Source organism: Sparus aurata, chromosome 11, assembly GCF_900880675.1.
Source record: "Sparus aurata chromosome 11, fSpaAur1.1, whole genome shotgun sequence".
Taxonomy (NCBI): Eukaryota; Metazoa; Chordata; class Actinopteri; order Spariformes; family Sparidae; genus Sparus; species Sparus aurata.
In genome coordinates, this window is record NC_044197.1 from 11,008,490 (window position 1) to 11,030,537 (window position 22,048).

A 22,048-nucleotide genomic window follows, 5' to 3' on the forward strand; every position below is an offset into this window, starting at 1 on the left:
TTATCCAGGGCCTATGAAGCAGCTCCAGGATCACTCTCTGATCACAACACCTCAATCCATGTCTCTGTCCTATTGAAAGAAACTTTTCAATTTCAACAATACCAAGAGTCCAAATAAACCAAAGTATGGGACAAGCAAAAATTCCATGACGATCTCTCCAATAGTTTTCAAAAAACACTAACTTCAGCCTTGTGGTGGCTTACTAAAAACACTGAAATATATTGTCTGGGAACAAGGAATGTCCAAAGATTTGTGTCGCTCAATGTTGAGATATATCACACACCAAATGAAAACACTGACCCTCTGGTAGCGCAAGTGGGAAAGACATGGAATCACCAAAACCGGTAGCATTCAGTCTCCTCGAACCATGGATATCTGCATCAGAGGTGTTCTGTTGATAATGAGCCTCCAGTGATTTATACAGTACTTCTGTGTAATCAATATTTCTATATGACAGCCCTGTTGTAGAAAGCAAATTTGTGCATAAATATGGGGATCAAAGTGACAGGTGATCACATGGACCAAAGTACATTAAAGCTTGTCGCAGACATCCGGCGAGCTGCTCAGTTTTGTGACTCCAGTCATATGCTTGAAGGTCGCTTTGATGGATGATAGAATCACACAGTTTATGGAGAAATGGTTTTAAAATAGAAGCGTAGCATCGTAAAACCCCATTAGTTTATGCCATGGATGCTATCTCATCCATCATTGCTCTAGGAGGACTTGTGGGGGAATCTGTCCATCACTCCCCTCTTAACCTCCCCTTATTGCATCCTTACAGATATGTTAGAAGGAGGGGAATCTGTGATGTAAAAAGGTTTGAGGGTGAAAGACATGGAGCTTACCCTTGGTCTGAGTAATGGACTGCCACGCTGTAAATGAGGTCACTACCGTGCACCCGACTCCAGTTCATTATAATACATATGTGCATGATTTGTGTACAACACCTGACTCATAAAACCAAGGCTGTCAGGAATGAGACCTTGACTATCCCTGGCTGTAGGGAATAAGCTCTTATAGTCTAAATCACCCAAGAATGCATCATAAATGCTCATGGTGGATACACCAGCCATCAGTAACAGCAAAGAAGCCATGCTGTCAAGAGGGGAATCCCCATTGATCACGTACTGGTTAATATCGGTCCCATCAATTTAAGAGGAGACAGTTTTGCGTTGTAACTCATATACTTCCTTTCTCTGCTGTTCCATGTCACCTGGCCCTCCACCTCGCCTTCTCCTCCTGAAGTCAGATGACGACATCTGCAGACTCACAGTCACACACATCCCTGTGTCTCACCACACTTCCACTGACCTTTTCCAGACCTTCTCTCTTCCAAACTTTTCCTTTTTCTACCACTTTCTGGGGTGTCCTTGAAACTCAAACTGCATTTATTATTCACCCCAAAATGCCATAAGATTCTGCAAGATCAACAAAACACCATGCTACTCCTGGGAATGGCTTGCTTCTGTTCTGAGGCAAAAGAAGGCATGGAGGGCATCATGCCGACATTTAGAGATATGTAGTTCCCCAGAATTAGAATGAATAGCTGGCTCGTTCTGAATGTACTAGGCCTGAGTATGTCTCCAAGTCTGCTGAAAACCTGCTTCTACACAAAAGGAAAGGTTAGCCAGAGACTCAGCATATCGTTTGTTTCATTCATATCATCTGATATGGATTCGTTATTAGTAACATGGATGGATTAGATGGAAGAAATAGAGACACAAAATGAACCCTTTGTCACATAATCCATCCGTGATCATACGATTAAACTTTTATAACACATCTTATTTGACTAAGTTGACACACTGCATTTGTGTTGCCATAGACCCCAAGTAACCTCCTGTACTATGTATTTAGACTCCACTCAAAATTAATTATGCACGATGTTCACTGAAATCACCAGTGGCCACCAACTGAACTGAACTCATTCTTTCCACATAGAGGACACTAGATTGCGAGCTTTTATCACGCTATAAACTCACAAATCCAGCCAAATCCAGCCAATTCAGCAGACGGCTCCTTCATGTCACCATCCCCTGAGAGTGAGATCTCACTGTAACCTTGCCTGGGAGGGGCAATGAAAAATAAACAAGGAATCTGAGCCAGAGTGACCTCTGATCCGATTAGTATCTCCCAATCCTGTTAAGCAGCCTCCCTGATGTATGTTCATGCTCCATTCAGCTACTCCATCCTACTCTAATTACCTCACCTCCCATCAGCCATGGAAAATACTTGATTACACAGGTCGGCATTTGTGCTCAAAAGAACCAACAAAAAAAACCCGCAAAGACGCACACACACTCCTTTTTGATTATGTGATGCTATTATAGCTACTTTCTCTCCACTTACTGGTTTTTCAACACTTCATCTTCCCCCTCTATCTAGAGTCTAATTACTAACGACCCCAGAAACACTGTGGCCTTGGATTTGAGAGGCAGAGAGAAGAGTGGGAGATTGAATTTAATCCAGCTATGCAGGGAAAAGGTGACCTTTCTGCAAGTTAGTTTCATTTTTGTTGTCTAGTGATGCAACTGGATTATAGAATTATTGCAGGGGGATAAAGAAAAGTTATCTGTGAAATTTAAGCTAAAACCTCATTTATCCGTGAAGTCATTGCATCATTCATTCACGCATTTATTCATCCTAAGGGCTTGGAAAAAAGTACAGACTGATCAGCTTCCTACTCCCCGCTGGACATTAAACGAAGCAGATCAAATCAAAGGAACGCACCCTACCACTACGACAGAGAGATATGCACCCTCAGGGGACCCACCATCTGTCACCCTCGCTCTCTTGCACCTGCCTGTGAGGTGTCACTGCCCCTCTAAGCCAACCTCCTGCTTGATGTCATACTAAAAGAGCAGGCGTCATGCTGAGCCAGCCTATGAACTAGCTGCCTGCGTGTGCTTGGCATACGCTATACGTCTGTTTCCTCTTTTGACTTAGTTAATGAGCTTAAGAATATAAAAAGGTCAAACTTGATTTCATAAACACACATATTCAGGCTTTTGCTTACACACAAAACCTTACACACACACACAAACCCCTCCACACACAAACATGTTATCTGGAAATGTGCTGGCACACAGACACCTTATCTCTAAGACGTGCTACTCTCAGGATCTCCATAGTGACGGACAACTGCTGCGATGTTGTTGAGCTCCATTAAAGTTGGGCCACTCACAGTAATCACGATACACCATCAGTGCTGCACTCCTACACCAAACCTATCGAGACTTGGAAAGCCCTGCTGGGACATTCAACCGGCAAAGCATCTGGTACTTAAAGCGTTTCAGATAGGTTTGGTGTTCTGCATATATAGGAAGACTGAGACAGAATTATTTTTGGGAGTTTGATTTCTTGTGAAGGGAGAAGGAAAGAAAAGAACAAAGTGAGGGAGGGGGGCAGTGGATTAAAAGAGGGGTTGTGGACACTAAATTCAAATCCAGACTATAGTAAAGTCCAGTCCAGTCTCACAAGCTCACTATTCAATTTGAGATATTGGTGTAAAAGACGATAAAAAAAACCAAACACCTCGCCTTGACAGGTTGTCAGCCTATCACTGGGCTACAAATTGAAGAGTCATTGTTTTGTACCAGGTAGAAATCCCGAATCAGTGTTTTAAAAACCTGACGGCCCAGAGAGTGGTGACCAGTGCATCCAGTCATGTTCATATTTAAGCAAAGAAGAGCTCAAGTTAAAAATCTAAAGCAACATAGTTTTGGTTAATGCACATTGGCTGTGTCCCAAACATAATCCTTATGCCTTGCCAGACCACAACGGTGAAGCACAATTTGTGGGCTGGCTGTGTGAGGACAACAGCTTGCTCTCGGAAAATAAAAACAGTTTAACAAGAGTTATAGCTTGTTAGAAGCTGACAGCTATTTGAAGACCCGCTGTTAGTCTTCTTATATTTGTGTGTAAATACTCTTTCGACTCATGAGTGTACCTCTGACTTAGACACTAACCAATCGACATCTAACTGGCCGCCCTCATTTATTATCAGCTTCATCAGAAAATCCATCAGAGTCCAATGAAACAGAATGAATGGAAATTACACTGGAAAAGCATGTATAGTGGAAGTAATGCACCTCATGGAAATATTGAAACAAAAGGACAATGATTGGTCACCACACATATTAGAATATAACAGCCCTAAGCTGCTAGACACAAGGGTTTCTATTATTAGTCAGTGTGTCGAGAGAAATTAATGACTACTGTACATACCGATACTTATGCGAGTTAAAAACTGTATACATTGTTTGCTATGAAAAGGTCAGTTGTGGGAGTGCTATTAATGCTGTGAAAGGCCGGAGAATGAGCGAAGACGAGCGAGACAAACAGGTGAAGATACAAGAGGAGAGGTTTTCTAAAGGCCAGCCAACGAATTTCTGAGAATACAGAGAATTAAAACAGGCCTGTTATTGGCTAAGTTGTCTGTCAGTAAGTGTATGAAACTATGGTCAACATACAGAGAGTGGGTGAGTCACTTGGCATTAAAATAACAAGTCAAGTCAACAAGTCAGCTGATGACGTTTAAAAGCCACAGGCTGATCCATTACTGTGACTAGCGGTCAAATCCGTGGCTGTAAATACTTATTCTCTGTGCTATTATCCAAGAATAGCTCCTAACAAAGCTCTGCTAATCCATTGATAAACATGTTTTACTTCCTGTAAAATCTTCACCATAGAGGTTTCGTGGCGTTTTATTTTCAGAAAGCTTTTATCATGAAGCCGCAACAACAAGAAGTGTTGGGTTTTTTCATCAGCACAACAACCTGCTTAAACTTGCTTAAGTGGGTCAGGCACTGGGTGCCAATGGAAAAGCCCCATATGTGTGAAATCATGCAAATATCTGTAGTGTAATGGGACAGAAAGTCAAGTATGTCCAAACAAATGATCCTGCACTGAGATAAATACCAATTATTTTCAGAACCCGTAGGATGAGACTTACCACTTGGTGGCGTGTGCGGCGGTATGGCTGAACGACGGGTAAACCCAGGGGTGTCAACCACTCCACAGTGTGGCCAGACTTAGAGATGAGCCTGGCACTCTCTGTCAGCCAATCCTGTAACACATAAATGACCACAGAGGTAAAGTGAGCATACAAAGAAAGAGTCTCATCAATCCTAAGTGGCATTCCTGCTTATTTGTTATGTTTGTAGATGTGTCTATGTGCACATTGGAGCAATCAAGTTCAAATCAGTGAGTCTGGACAGTTGGGCGATGAAGTTTTCATGTTCTCCTGGGTGGATGATTTAATAAAATCGAGACACAAACTAAAACAGGAACTTTCTCGCCGAAGCATCGACTGATGATTAATGCATTTAGTCTGCTCTTCTACATCTGGGAGCTCCAAAACAATTGTTGCAGACTTGCTGAGGAACAGGTGGGGAGTTGTTGCTTAAAAATTTCAAGTGCAACAGCGATGTTTCTGTGTCTGGCACAGTTTATAAGAATAGAAACCCTGCTGATGTCCCACAAGTGCCTCCTCACCCACATGAACACACAAGGAGGTGTAGAAAAGATAAATATGTCCAAGCAACTCCAGGTTGCAGACTGGCCCAAAGCTGCGCCATTCATCTGCACGTTGCTTCTTTATTTCCAGGTACGATAAAATAAAGACCATTATAAAGCAAAGAAACTAGTGAGAAATGAACTACTCTGCAAGAGGGATTGGCTGATTTATCAATAGACTGATTGGAAGATCGAAAGACCAGCAGGAGTTTGAGGTTTGAGGAAAATAAGCAGGTGTCAAAATAATGGAAAATGTACAGAGAATGTAGGCAAGGTCAGGGATGACAGTAGTGCGGATCGATCAACGGCCTTTCTCTAAATCATACTTCAACTCCCGGCTGCGAAATGCAAGGGGGTGTGACCTATTTAACACACACAGACACATACATGCACACACGCGCGCGCATCAGGCCAGCGCCAAGGTATGATGGGAAGGGTATTTTTCATCTCATACTGGGCTGTCCCCACACGCTCCCAGAGGAAACACACAGCAACCGTGGGTGGCGTTTCTATTTCCTCGCCAGACTCTGCCTGTGAAGATGATGCACAATCCCCTAGCAGGTGCATGTCCTAAATCTATAAATGGAGACTATGTGATGAATGGGTGCTGTTGTCAGTGTAAACTAGTCATGACTCCAGCGAAAACTTTATTTGTCATATATGTTAAATTGTGTGTTTAGCTGATAACTATTGGGGCCAGTTATGAGGGTGAAAAAAATAAGCACCAAACCTAGGAATTGAAATGCACTATTTATTTAAATGTTTGCAATGTTTTATTAGGTTCTAAAATGAAAAAAAGAATCCCTATTGGAAAATTGACATCTTTAACCTCAAAGGTGTGCTGTCAGTTTGACTCTCCAAAAATTCCTCTGCTTCATTACCTGGGTTAAAACTTTTTAATGAATTAAATATATTTCTGTGCTTGGCAATGGACATAATTAATGAATCGGCCAATAAGCCTACTTACAAAAATTATCAAAGGGCCACGGTTGGCACACGGGCCACCAGTTGAACTTGCATGTAAGTGGAATGTATGTTAATTAACTTTTGTCTTCTTTTTAACCATTACTTGTTCCAAATTATATAAAAACTTGCTAAAACATTCAAAATACTAGGAAAAATAAGACCTCTAAAGCGAGTAACCAGAATGTTTGTAGGTTTTAAGTTGGGCCTCTTGTAGAAAGTAAGAGGAGCAACTATCCTCATAAACAATATTTTAACTGAATGTCCATCCTGTGTTTTTATATTGGTGTATGTATCTGTCTTTATGTAGGTGTAATGAACCCACCTGGATCTCTCTGGTCCCTGTGAACATCTCTTTTAAACCACTGAAGACCAGGCGCACCAGGTAATGAGATGCATCCCAAACGTGCTCCTGGAAATACAACAGTAACACACATTTTTTTGTTTTGATCCACTGCATTTCTCAATTAAAACAAACTACAGATTATTTTTTCACTTAATTACCATTAGGGATCAAACAATGCAAATGCAAATATTACCGATAAAAGCTGTGGCACTGAATGAGAGAGCTACATTTCTTATATCATTACAGAGATATGATCTCCTCCTTGGTAGGAGCTGCCTCATCCCCCATCCATCCCCCTGTAATCACTCGCAATTACACATCCTCCCGATTCCCTGTTTAAACAATTAGGGACATTATGCAGAAGTCATTTAGCACAATCCTCTGGCTGTGAGATGGTAGATACACTGACAGCAGGATCATGCCGATTCCATCCATACAGACAATGAGATTAACTCCGACTATTATAAGGAACTATATAGCTGTTTGACAGATAACAAGCACTAGAGAGCTGTAAGAAGATTAAATGCCTCCTCCTCCTGCCACGGTGTCATTTGACAGAATGGGTGTGCCCATTTACGTCCAACCAAATCGAACTACAATGGTTGTGAAACTAAAAATAGACTCACGATGACACGTGCACAGGATATCAAATATATCTGTGGTTGTGTTGCTCTTCTGGCCTGATACGACCGTGAAATATCTTATTTCACTGCAATAGGATAATACGTTAATATGCTTGACTATTATAAACTTTAAATGCTTCTCTCTCCACGCAGCTTACTTGGAGTTGTGTGGCATAACAGGACTGTAATTGTCAAGGTCAAAGTGACTGAAAGCCCTCTAGGTGAACAATCAAATGTTCTTAAATTGTATGGAGTCTCTCTCAGCTGTGAGATAAAGGCCTTCATGTACAAGCAGGAGACATTGGAACAGTAATTTGCGAGGAGGACAGACCTCAGTAGAGAAGACCTTGTACCTCATTACGAGTCTGTCTGGCCTCGATGTGTGTGGGAGAATGTATAGCCTGAGCGGTGAGGGAAGCCCCATATAGAGGAGATCCTGTGCTAAAAAGGCCACGGTGATACAACACTAAAAATAAAACAGCGTGCAGGGCGGGGGAAGCCCACATTCACAACCCCCACCCTCCACCACTAGTGTACCTTGGGGAACTCATCAATCTCCTTCAGTCTTTTCTCTATCTGGAGGCGTCCCCCGTAGCGTGTGACCCCGTATACCACGGTCATCACAGTCTGTTTGACCACCTTCCTGCTTATGAAGCCCTCCAGGACCTGGGCAATCTTCATGCCGCTCGCTGCATCCCGTGCTCGAAACTCCTCCACCTGAAAAAGCATGTTGCATGTACACACACGTGTGTTATTTACATCGCATGCATGCAATTTTCAAACACCCTATAAATTGTTGAATTTTATAGGATTTGTGAAAAAACAAGGGTCAATGAAGAAGGGCTGACCATCTGTATTTACAACCTTACATGTTATTATCAAGAAAAGGGTGGCTAATATAAATGTTTCTTTGTCCAGCTTGTATAAGTACGCTGGGCGAAAATGTATTATATGTCTTGTATAATTGTTTTTACACACTGAAATTAGCAAAATAAACCAAATAAGAATGGATAAAACAAAGAATATAAGAAAATGTCTGTAGTTTAAAAGCTTAAGCCTAGAAAATTAACAACAACTTAACCAACAGCTGTCAATTAAATGTCTGTTAATCAGCTAAGTGGAGAAATTAACTAATCGTTTCAGCGGTTTCAAACAGTATTACTGTTACCAGTTATTGCACAGCTTATGCTTACAAGTAAATGAGTTGATTTATCCAGGTAGCTCACAAAAATGCTGTAACCTACAGTATCAAATCAACAATATATTGTGCAGTTACAGCCGCTGCCCTTGGAACAACTCTGCCTGCGTCAGACTTTCATTCCTCAGCACTCTCTGATTCCTCCTGCATTGAAATGTCAGTAAACCTTGATTAGCTTCAAGTGGTTTCTGTCTAAAAATATGCAGGTTCACAGCAAGCTGCAGCCTTTGATAGCATTTTATGCACACTTGTCCTTTGAGTCGTCGGATATATGAGGCAGTTTTCCTCTCACTTCACTTTGATGCCAGGCATGAAAAAACTAAGCACTTTTAAATGCAAGACCTGAAGTGGGAGGCTTGGAATATATTCTCAGTGCTTTGTCTGTCACTCACTGTGGGATATAGTGAATCATCTGCATATTAACAGCTGAGGAAATGTAACGTGACTTGCAACTGGAATCAACCCCTAATTTAGCTACTCCAAGTCCATGCAGTTCAAGGAAAGGAAGAACATAATGCAAACCAAAAACACCCCAGTAGTTCTGACCTGCTGTGCAACTCCGCTATACACGTCCTGGGGCACCTCACAGGGCATGAGGTTGACCGATGTGGCCCCAATAACATCTCTGCCTAGAGCAGCATAGTGCTGGAGACCATTACAGGAGCCGTCCTGGAGGAGAGGTGAAGAGAAAGGGAGAACATATTAAAGCAATGATGTAAGGAGAAAACAGAGAAAGAATCACATAGATTGGCACAGGGTGGGCGAGGGTAGGGAAGGGAGGAAAGCTTAAGGTGTCTGAGGGGTGTTTTGAAGTACACCTGTTGTTTTAAATGGCTGAACATGCACCGAAAGCGTGATGAGGTGAGGCAAACTGCCTTGTTACCCCTACTCTGGCCTTTTTTTTTCTCGATCTTGGGGCGTCAAATGAGAACCCAGTGATCAAAACGGTTTGTGCAGCTGCAGTTTGAAGAGCACTAAAAAGGAATAAAATGGTCACGTAAATCTGAGAGAATGCAGCTGAGCCCTCTTCAGTGCTGCACCACTGCAGGACACAACGCCCTGAAATCTCTAATCAGTAATGGCCAAATTGAGCTATTCTGAATACTTGTCTCAATTCCATAAATGCTGAGGCAAATTTCTGTTGTGACTTCGAGGTGGCAGGGGGAGAGGAGACAGTCGGAGCCACATAATGTGAGAGCCGGAGCGAATCCTTTGTTGTTGGTTTTTGAGTTTGTGTGTGCGGGTGTGAATGCTGGGGGTCTTTGTGTGCAACTGAACTCTATAGAGTACTACAGATGCGTCTTATAAGGCACATCAGTTATCACTTTAAGTGTGTTTTGGCCTTTAGGGTAGACAAGAAAAAGGAACAGATGATTAGAAGAAAGTGTAGGTGAAAGAAAAACAAAGAAACTGAGGAGAGGAGATAAAAACTAGAAACAGGAGAGAGAGGGTGATAGGAAACTCATAAGCATCTGTTGTAACAGATGAGAGAAGAGGTTCGTTTTTTTTGCCGTTAGTACATGAAACATATTGCTATGTCCCACAGCCCGAAGCCACAAAGTGAATATTGCACTAGATGTTAGACTTTCAAACCAACTATGAGCATCTTGATTTAACTGTATCATTCAAAGCAACATCTGGACTGGATTTAGCACCAGAGAGAGGAAATTACCTGCAATGTACCAGCAACATCCCCACATTCAGCTCTCAAGGCAAAATGAAAGAGCTCCGTATAAGCATTGCGGTGAAGTTGGTGACGTTCCAGCCAACTGGGCAATTTGTCTTCTTCATTCAATTTCCATCGAAATGTGGCCTATAACCCTTATGTGTCTCTACGCTACCTATATGACCCTTATGTTGGAAATGTTGCTGTTACATCAGTGTTGTGTAGGATAGGCGAGCAGCAGGGCCTTCAGTGTGCTTCTGAAGTTACATAAATGCGGTTAAAACTCTCTCACACAAATTGACCCCTTTTGGCTATTCAGATTCTTTCCCGTATTTATTTTATCAGAAAGGGTACACATTAATTAACATCACTGTGATGTAGATGTGACAGATTTAGCCAAAAGGCTCCGTGCGGCATCCGTTCACTCAATTATTCAAGCTCTTAGCTGCACTCGGTGAAAACCTTGCAGCTATGGTCCTTTCAAAACATCTGCAAGGAGGCGCTTAATACATTTAAACAAATTGATTACACTGCTTTTTTTAAAAATGCTTGAAGCCTGGAGTCAGGAAAATTACAGCCACTTGTGTTACTTTACATTTGCAGTGTTTCCTTAACTGAACCTGCCATGACAACTAGTTCAAAAGCATAATATAAAATGTGCATTCTTTAGAGTAACATAATGACAACATTTTCTCAAGTTCCAAATAAAAGCTACATCATAAAAAAGGTTATTAACACAGGCCTGAGGAGCAGGGGCTACTTTACTACTTACTACTTTACTTGAAATTATAACTTAATTGATTATGCTTAAACATGTAAATCACTGAATTCCTGACATAAGGCTGCACAGTTAGTGGACTACATAGTAGTGTAAATATACACCCAGCACAAGACTTTGATTTATTCAGCACTTTGGTTTGTATAAGAAAATGGTCAGATCTTTTTTTGGATAGCTGTATCTGCAGTCTGGTTAGTAAGATTAGGGCTACAGGTTTATGGCATCTAACATGAAATGGCCCTAGATGGCTGAGGGAGGCCTCGCCTTGTTAACTTTGATGTGCCCTCTGTACCTGCACTATAAAATATAATTCAGTGGCATATCTTATTTTTAGGAGGCTATTACGTTGGACTATCATTGGCTTAATGAGTGAATTCCTAAAGATAATCTGTTCTAATCATCTTGCATCTAATTGAAGAATCATAAATGTACCTTTACTTTTTTACTTCGCCTCTGAATGTCTCATTACAGAACACACTGGGAGGAGATGGAACCTGACATTCTAATAATTCTTTCAAGTGTGTTTGATGGTACCTGGTGAACAGGAAAATGAGAGATGAACTGTGTTGGATCCGGAGATCTCACAGCATTTGCTATCTCCGTGCAGCAAGCCAAAGCCTGCCAGGGCTCATCTGCATTCATCCACCACTTATTACCCTGAGAGAGACAAACACAAGCGCATGGCACATTATCCAGCATACATAAACACTGCCTCAAAAGCATTTTCACTTTTTGTTTTGACAGATATTCATATCCCCTTTAGGTTTCGTCAGTGCTTATAGTGACCGTTCCTCCAGTAAGAGAGACGGGGGAAATGCTATAATCTGCATACTTCAGAAATTGAAAATAGCAGCTGTCTTTGTATTTGTGCAAAATGTTATTGCATATACTTTAAAACTAAGTAGTTCTAACAAGAAGATCTTTGAATGTGTGGTTGGACTGAACGATCAATGAACAGGAGATAGCCGTAAAGAAAAACTGACATTGAGAGGGTTGTCAGCTGCGTCAAGGATGTCCTCCATGATAGTGTTGGCGTACTCCAGGCGACCCTGTAGCGATTCCCTTTTCTTCAGCCCTGTCAAATTGACTAAGTGGATCTTAAGCCAGTCCAGGCCCTTCGGACCCAGGGGCTTCCCCTCTGCAAACACAAGGATTGCCCGTGCGACATCACTTCCCAGGTGATTAAAGTACGGAGGACAGGGATAGGTACGTCCTCGGAAGTCCATGCTGTGAGGGAACCAGAAGATCTCATCACGCATGTGGTTGGCGATGGAGAGTTTATATAGAGAGCTCATGCGCAGGCTGTACATCTCGCTGTATTTTCTTCTGGCATTAACTGCCTCCCTCTTTAAGTGGGCTTTCTCAGAGGAAGTTAAAGTGGGATCTTGGGGGTTAAAGTGTGGCATTTTGGGAGCCTCTGACAGAGGAGGAGGGATGTCTAACTTATCACTACCACGATCATTAAAGATAGAAATAATAATATCCAACAAGGGTTTGTTGATCTTCCAGGCACAGTTGCCCAGCTGGTTGAGAGAGTCTAGGACTGGATGGAGAGTTTGGCATTTCTCCAACAACGTGTCATGCTGTGTGGCCCCTTCTACTGTGCGCATCAGCTTGGTAGGTGTCAGCAGGTAGGCGCCGAACTTTATGGACGACCAGGGCACAGGAGGGCACAGCATCGGCATCACATAGGAGTCAAAGGTAAGCTTGGTCTCCATGGCCTCCTGCTGTATCTGAGTCAGTATGGGGTGGGGCTTAATGAAGCCGATCTGGAGGGTGAAACATAAGAAATCCAGTCATAAACAGAACTCTTAAATGAGCAGATGAAAAAAACATTGCAGAGGCAAATGTTTGAATTATGCTGAAAAGAGAGACAGGGACATCTGGTAGCAGTTTAAAGTATAACGAAGAAGAACACTGATCATCCTCTGTACAAACACAAATGACCAGACTAGACAGGATTCACCACTGATATCATTTGTCCATTTGTCACCAGTAAATAATAGATAACTGACATCCACAAAAGACAGCAGCTCCATAAACCTTCCCGCTCCATTTTGATTTCATTAAGGGTAGTCGCTTAAATGTTGCTTTGATTACTGGAGTTTCAACATTGTAATTTAGTTATTTAAAACCCGTCAGGAGTCAGGATAGCACAAAAGGGTTGAAGTTTATCGCAGGTCATGGCTTCCAGATGAAATAGTTATTGTGTCCTAGTTCCTATTTGTGCTTACAGTTTGCAGAACTGGACGTAAAGACCACGATAAGGAAAAACTACAGTAAGCTGAAAATAAAACACTTCAGCCTTGCTTGCATGAGTCAGACTGTCATGCTGCGCTGTAAAATGATAAGGATGCTCCCCTGTTATGTGTGTGTGTGTGTGTGTGTGTATGTGTATGTGTATGTGTATATATTAATATATCTATATATCTATATATCTATGTGCAACCATGTGCCCTGCTGTCAAAGTTCATCAAGTCCAAAAAGTTCACAATTCTCTCTCCCTTTCCGCGTCTGTTCCCTGACACGGTCGGCTCGCCCTCCTGCAGGGTCCAGTGGCAGTAAATCAGCGAGCCAATTAAGGGGACACTAAAAAAGGGATTAGCAGGGAACCCATTCATCTTACTCAACTGTTTCCCCCTGCCAAGTCACACAAGGGAGAAGTGGTTTTATAATTCACACTCTGTGGAGCTGGATAGGCGACTTCACAAGTGTACAGGGTAATAGGCTTTAGAGTGACAGTCTTCTTGTTGAAAGTGAAGGTCAAGTGTTTCCAGGTATTTCCCTCATCTTTGCTTCACCATGGTTCTTTTCCTTATTTGTAAAAATGTCGACTCTACATCTACTTAAAACTATAATTTGGACTCATTGTGTGTAATTCTCAAAAAGCCAAAATAGATACAATTATTTGATTTGACTGAAGGGGCTTCCACTTGATGAACAGCTCATCAATGTGTTTTATTTTTAACACTTTTGCATATTTTTCTCAATGTTAGTTTCCAGGAAACCCCTTTTACGTATAAACCTTGACCACTTTTTCCACATAAATCTCATCTGAAAGGATCTTTTTTGGGCCTGGGTTAATGCTCAGGAATCCTGTTACCAGGTTATCAAAGCTCTGTCTATTTGGCAAGAGCACTTTAGCATAACCCCAAACAACTCCTAATAGTAGCCAACCCCTTTGATATCCTGGCGGAATAGACCAAGTAAGCACTTGGAAAGACGTACCTGCCGTGTGCTGCGGAAAGCGTACATGTGATAAAGGATGGGGATGAGCTTCTTGTCGTAAGCCGGGTTCAGGATGTCACCACTAATTTTGAGGCTCTTGACCATCAAATCCACCATGTATGTGCCTAGTTCCAGGGTTACCGAGTATAGCCAGTTGGTCTCCCCTCCTTCCAGCGTGGGTCCTGAACTCTGCTCCTTCTCAAGCTGACACCAGTGCTCCCTGGGAAGGAGGCCAAACTCCTAGACGGAGAAGATTAGAAGTGGGTTGTTTTCATCTAGTTACAAAAAAGCAAGTCGTCACTCATCAGAGTAAGCTACAGTGTTTGGGAGGCATGCCAACATATGCGAGAGGTCCCTAGATCTCAAGTTTGATGTTTTGACCTAAAAAAAAATGTTCAAATAGGCACTTTTTTATGATCTCAAAAAAAAAAAACCTTTCATGTTTAAGAAATATGATGCCTATTTTTCTTATTTGAGGATGTACTGTAATAACAGTCCACATAAATAAGATTAACCTCTGGTGACATTTACAGTCTTAAGGCTCTTAATGTAAATGTATAAAGTTAGACAGCCACACAAGTAATTAAGAAGTTGGACTTGGTCATAACAACAACAACAAAAACAACAATGATAACAGGCGTGATTTTAACTACAAAGGCTGCATGTTAACCAGGTTGCATGAAACAAACACCTAAACTAACTCCTAGCATAACTTGCTGCTGCAGAATAATGAGCTCTTGCTCATTATAGTGTACCAGAACCATCAAAACAACAGAAGAACGTCGAGTCAGTGATACTGGCTGAGAAATTCCATTGAGGACAGGCTGTCATTAATTCCAGGGAAAATAATGATGCATTGTCCTTCAGGTTGCACCCTTGCTAGCTTAACAGTCTCAACTGTGCAGTGTAGCACATAGTGTTGTATGTTGATAAGTTGCATTGCTATAACGCTTACATTATATTTTCTTAATTACAATGGCACCAAGTAGGTCTGGGTGATATGGGCATACAATAAATGTGCAATATTTTTTGGGATTTATTGCAAAACACTTTCTATATTTCAATATTTTAAAATCAAAATCACTTTAAAAATGTGAGGACCATGCAACCAAACAGAATCATTTTTACCAAATACCCGGATATGCTGTAGACACTGCAGCAGCATTGTAAAGATAACAACTGGTGCTTTTCAGAAAATATCAACACAATGAGATTTTTGATACATAATCATTAGGAATGTGGATAAAATCACCATGTGGCTAAAGGCATCTATCAGAACAAGTAGAACAGCCTGGTAATATCAGATTACATCTCTTTTCTGTAATGCAGCCTTTGAAACTAGGATAAGGACCATATTCCAATTAAAACAAAAATATTTAGTCTCATATCACAATGGTGATATAACATTGAGTTATTGCTCAGCCCTAGCATTAAGCAATCAGAGTTATTCCACAAGACTGACAAGTAAATACAAATATGTTAATAATGAATTTAAATATCTTTGATTACATATAAGTTACATACAAACATGGCATTTTTTTTGTTGCAGCATAGTGCATGCAAAAGAAATCAAAGCATATCTTGCGCAGATAAACAGGAGAGACATTCCCTTCTGCAGAACTTTCACACATAAGAGGCACTTATATGGGAAGACATCTGGAGCATAGTGATTTCTTTACCTTGGTGTCTTTGGCCAGCAGTTCTGTGTAAGCGTTGTAAATGTTGCCCAACTTCTCCAGAATCTGGTTTTGGTGCTTCTGTCGCACACAGTACTTGGTGTAGACCCTGTTCCCCAGGTCTTTGGCTAAAACCTTCAGAGACTCTCCACTGGGAGACATGTTGGCAATACTCTGGACAAGAGAAGGAAATGTTTTGAAAGGTCATACAGGAGGGTAACATAAAGCGTATCCTTTGAAAGATCTGATTTAGTTTTATGATAAAAAAAATCCTTCAGTCAGAGGGGAAATCAAAGTAAAAACGGTCTTTTCAAAATTAACATCACATCCTGTGTGTTTGTCTGTGTTTGATCAAAGCATCTTCTCCTTTGCTGCCACCAATAAAGTCTTATGCTGTTGCAGCTGTTGTCACTCTGTCAGACACTTGATTTGTGTTTTGTGGTTTCCAGGATTGGTTGAGTCTTATTGCACAGCAGCAGTAAGAAAAAAAAAAAAGAGTGGCACAGTGACATCACTACACATCTTTTTTTGTAATTTTGTGGTGAGGTGAAGCCTCTGTTAATTAAATCTCTTTGACTCAAACACTGACAAGTCTTTGTTAAAGTCGAGACTTTGGCATTTCATTGAGCGGTGAACTTGGTTCTGTGCTGAATATTACCTGTATCATGATGTCAACATAGTCTTTATCTTCCAGCAGACAGAGATAGGGATAAAGGTTAAGCCTGTAGTCCTTGGTGTTGGTGTTAGCCAGGATCATCTTGCTCTCCCTCAGTGCCTGGAGGAGGATCTTCTGCCACTGTGCCCGCTGATCCGCCAGCAGCTGTCTCTGAAAGGACAACACAACTGGAGGTCATTCATCTCATGACAGTGATTGCCAGCAGGACACCCTTAAAGAACGTGTCAAATAAAAAAAACAATTCTGTAGCAACCCATGTTTGTCACATACTGCATGAACCAGACGGAAAGCCATTATAAACTGTGAAGCAGTAGATTGGTACACCTCTCAGTGGACACAAGGTATTGTGCAACATGAGTGTGCATTACATTTGATGGTTAGGCTTGTTTGGCTCCAGTAATAGGGGAAAACAGACAATCCTTATGAGTAGAACACAACTGTACCACAGAATTCTTCATTTAAGGCTAAAATGGGAAGGAAAACCTACTCAACTTCCTTGTTTTGGCACATTACAAATGTTTGTAGCTGAGCGGTATACAATTTACCAATGACAAATCATTACTCATATTGCAGTAGAATGAATTTAACAGACTTGTTTAAAATTTTGGGAAATACTGTGTGCCCATCTTCACTTCTTGCCGAGACTTAGACAAGATGACTGATACCACTCTTATCTGAAGCTAAAGCCAGTGGGTGGTTAGCTTAGAACGAATGAAAAGAAGGGTAAACAGCTAGCTTAGCTTTTTCAAAGTAAAAAAAACTAAAAAACACACACTGGCATTTCCCTTTACGGAGGCCATAAACATTTGCATTTGGTGTTACTCTCTTCGAACCATGTTAAAGCAATTAAGTTTCACTAAAGAACAGTTAAAGTGATAAAAGTTATTTATTATTTTACAAGCACACACCTTATCTTTTGGTCATTATATATAATGTCGCAATTACCTTCACTGACCAAGGTCCAGGTATCTTTTGGTCGTATTGATTGCCTTCCTGTTTCAATTTACAATTCGCCAGCCATTTAAAACAACACTGTTCTGTGCTATTACATTGTGTCACATATGTCGATCTAATGTATTTGAATGTAGACGTCTTGATTCAAGCCTGCATTACTTTTTGGTGAACTACTAGGGATGGACTAACTGGTCAAAACATAAAATCACATCTATCTTTTCTATTTAATCCATGCAATCCTTGTTCTTAATTTCAAGACATTAGACTTGACGTTCATTTCTCCATTTGATCCATAAAAACATGATATTATATTGAAGATATATACATACATTTTGGCCAAAGTTTCTCAGCAGCCATGCTGCTTGCTATTACTCACACTGCATTATTTACAATACATCACCAAAGGAAGACACAATGCATCCAGTCAGCATCACCATCTAAGTGGCTACATCACTCTATTAGTATGTTCATACAGCCCTGACCTGCTACTCAGTGGGTTTATATGAAGTTTGGAAACGGAAATACACACACTATATACAACAATATCTATGATTCACTTGAAAAGTAGTCTTTAAGATCGTTCACACATCTGAAATCTTCGGATTGCTCATGCCTATGTTCTAAAATAAAATCTTGAAGTGTGCGAATGATCTTCATGACTGACATGAAACAATTAACTGTATCACAGACAATGACAATCTGTGAATGTATATACATGTTCCTTGGAAGTTTTGTGGTTATACTTAGAGTATGTTCTGTGCGTGACTGTGTGTAAAAGTGTTCACTCCTTAGTTGGAAGAGTTTTACCGATTCTGACTGAAGCTCAGACACCGTCTGGATTGAGGATGGAGAGGTGACTCTGCGTTCTCTCCAGAGGCCTACATTACAATACATTATTATTCTGCCCTGCCTGTCTGTAAATGCTTCCTGACCACCAGGGACTCTCGCCTGCTCGCTTCCCACGTAGCCCATCTGCAGAGGCAGACGAGCTAGGCTGGACTGTAAATGCCAGAGTTGGAAAGAAGGCACACCACAGGAATATGATGTATCTTCCTCTAACCTGTCAGGCCTAAATGCATATCATTTAAAAGTTTATATCAGAGAAACTTTCCTCATAGGGGAAAATAAGTACCCTTCCATGCTATATTCGTTTAATTTCTTGAAACAGATTTCAGTTCTGCCAAGATAATATGTACCCTCTACAGTCTGCATATCATACTGTGAGCCAGCATGTTTGATTAAGCAGGATATCAGCAGGATTTTTTGCATCTTAAAGAGACAAAATGACAGCACACAACAGAAAGATGTTCAAAATTAATCTGACAATAATATATTGATGTTTAAAAAGGCCATATGTTGTACCTCTTCAGAGGATTTTAAGACTTGTACGGATCTTTAAGACTGAAAACTAAACAACATTTCACTAACAACTCCATTCCATTCCATTTTTAAAACTATCAGCAGTCTATCTTATCGCAAGTGCGATGAAGTCAAAGACAGGCAACAGGTGTGTTTGTTTACCATTCTGGCCATGTTTTTAGTGATGGGCTTGCTAGCCTCCACAGAGTCGATGGTGATGGTGCTGGCCTCTTCAATGCTGAGCTGACGTTTGAAACGCTCCTGAAGGTCCATCTGACTGAAGTCCAATTTGGGGTAACGATGGTCTGCCCTCTAAAACACAAATACACAACAGGGACCAAGACAAACAGAAATGGAGAGATGATGACTTTTTCCTTCTTACATTAAGGGATGTCAATGCCAATTGATTAACCCCTCCAGACAGAAAAATTAACAGAACTTGGCCTTAATTCTAAGCCTCCCTAGCCTACCAAAACCGAACAATTTGGCATTGGAATTGGACCAACCCTAAATCAGAGTCGTAAATGCCTCACATGAAGTCTGAAATGCTTCATCAGGTCTCTGGACCGATGTGATACCATGTTATATATTAGCCCAGAAATGGGATCCTGCTAAGAGATTGTATATATTTGTTAGTAATTTACAAAGTGTTTAACCTGAAAAAGAACACACAACAATGACAACATTCCTATCACATCCATACATGGTTAGTGGTATACAGCTGTTAAAAAATAATACATGCATCTTATAAGGCGCTGTTGCATTACTTTGTATCAGCCAATATGGAAGTTCAGGTATCAGAATCTGTATCAGGATGGAAAAAAGCGGTAGTAGAATGTCTTTAATTTGACTGCTGATGGTTGCAAGTACATCGCAAGTCAAATGATTGCTGGTTACATAGCTTAACTTACAAATGCTGATGAGTATAAAACCCTAAGATGCAGTAACCTGCGGCATGATGGAAAATAAATCCAGCACACAAAGTGGTCTATTAAAGAAGTACAGTATTGATCAGCAATAGCCTGAACTAAATCATGGAGTGAATGTGTTCTGTCTTAGTAAATCAACCCCTCACCATGCTGACAGACCCTCTAATGTGTGGCCAGCTAAGCAACAGACTTGTCAGACATTTCCAAAATGTCTTGCCAACATAGATACATTTTATGGTTTAAAAGTCAATAACTATTCAAAGAAACAGCGACCTTGCCTGGGCAATCAGAGCGCAGCATATTACCTGTACATATCATAGAAAGGTTGTAGGTTTGTATGAATGTAGCGCTGCGGAAAGATCATTTATCAGCTCATACACAGCTGACAAGATGGCCTGCAAATCAGGCATCAGGGAAGTGTAGCATGGACAGCAGTCAGAGCAAATCTTACAGTGCTGTGGCGCATAAATTGCTTAGCTCTTGTACAATATATGAACTTCAGAGCGATGTTAGAGCAAAGAAGCAAACGCCTCATTATCAGTAGACCAGGGCGAATCGATAGATAGCTGGTAAAAAATGAGCCAGCAGTGTTGTTTGGAAAGCAAAAACTTGCAGCTTTGGTTGTACAAAGAAAGGTAAAAGTTGGATAGAAGGGACTGTTGTGTAATTGTAATACAAAAATTGATGTATTAAAATTTCCAAACCTCAAAAAAAGTTGTGTAAAGCCCACAATGGATTCACAAGATGGATTAACAAGATTTGACCAGAAGACTGCAGAGCATACAAACTTTCATTACTGAGGAAACACAATTAAAAGTAATGGTTAGAGGGACGCACATTCAGGCCAGTTTCCAGACAAAATTAATAATCAGATTATATAATACCATAAAATCTCTGATGACAAGTTGAAACTAGATCAAACCGCATTTTGTACAAGCGTCAACCTAATCAAAATTCCATCTCATGCTGACAAACAATATTCTAATTAGATTGTGTGTCTGCTGCTAACACCAATTCAAAATCCTCTAGAGACCACACAGCCTGCTCCTGTTATCTGGGGGACCAGATATTTGGACAGCCTTTCAGTCGTTAAATCAACCTGCCAAGAAGCCATAGCCACAGTCAGATAGCCAACCGATAGGTCAGTCAACAATATAAATGCAATCAAACGCAACTGTAATTTAGCAGTCACATTTGACCTGCTTCACATTTAAATAAGTGGCAAACTTTAACATACACTCTTAAAATATAAACGCATGACCTGCTTATGGTTACAGTCACACACACAGGCCAGCAATTTGTCACTCAGATGAAGACCAAAGTGAATATGGTGCAAGGATTGAGGCTAAAAATACTGCAATTGAATCAAAAGCTGTTAATGAATCATGTGAAAATCAGGAGGTGGCAAAAAGGAAGGGAGGAGAGGTGAGAGGAGGAGAGGCAAGGAAAGCAGAGGACCCATTAGAAAGCAGAGTTGGCTCCCTATAAATAGGCCAGTGCCTGTCTGGCTGTGAAGGGGTGACAATCAAATCTTTCGTAGTCACGCTGGAGCCTTTTGACAGCTTTCTCAGCTCTCTAGTGCTTTGAGTCTCAAAACATACACAAGACTCAGTCTTTAAGAAATAACTCTATAAAGCGATACATTATCACTCTTTCATATAAAACCCATTGCAATTTGTAGATACATTTCTTTAAGTCATTTCTACACCATCTGGGGCCCCAATCCTTTCACTGTATTCACTTAAGTCTTCATGTGGGAGACATATCATTGGTCTTTATCTTATTGTTAGCCAGTGTGTGTGATTGTACCAATAAACAGGTCATGCATGTTGGAAAGTCAGCTCCAATGTGAATTATTCTTTTATGCAGTTGCTTGTCCTGAGCTCGTTTAGTGTCTTGGTGATGATGATTCATGCTCCTGTAATTTTTCTTATACACGATAAGTATGATCACCCTTCATCAGATTGTGATGTCAAACTTTTCACAATACTGATTGTTTGGCAGGAAACAGCAGCGCTCTTGTTCTTCACCCTTCCCACCCGGTCATTTCCAGCATCCACCTGAAATCCGGAAGGCCTTCACTAGTGCCAGGTTTGTCCGTTGTGGGCTACTGTAGAAACATGTTGGTGCAACAT

The 22,048-nt window shown here is 40.9% G+C and overlaps 1 protein-coding gene across 1 annotated transcript in view; it reads right to left on the reverse strand.

Moving 5' to 3' along the window:
- The window catches only part of polrmt (polymerase (RNA) mitochondrial (DNA directed)), a 48,962-nt gene that overhangs the window by 15,674 nt on the left and 11,240 nt on the right, over nt 1–22,048 (reverse strand). Inside the window, exons 6-15 of the mRNA XM_030432934.1 lie at nt 19,147–19,296; nt 16,654–16,821; nt 15,999–16,169; nt 14,320–14,559; nt 12,075–12,860; nt 11,626–11,748; nt 9,194–9,316; nt 7,987–8,166; nt 6,806–6,892; nt 4,955–5,068 (exon numbers count right to left, since the gene is read on the reverse strand). Of these exons, the coding sequence (XP_030288794.1) occupies nt 4,955–5,068; nt 6,806–6,892; nt 7,987–8,166; nt 9,194–9,316; nt 11,626–11,748; nt 12,075–12,860; nt 14,320–14,559; nt 15,999–16,169; nt 16,654–16,821; nt 19,147–19,296 (2,142 nt within the window). The remainder of the gene's footprint in view (nt 1–4,954; nt 5,069–6,805; nt 6,893–7,986; nt 8,167–9,193; nt 9,317–11,625; nt 11,749–12,074; nt 12,861–14,319; nt 14,560–15,998; nt 16,170–16,653; nt 16,822–19,146; nt 19,297–22,048) is intronic.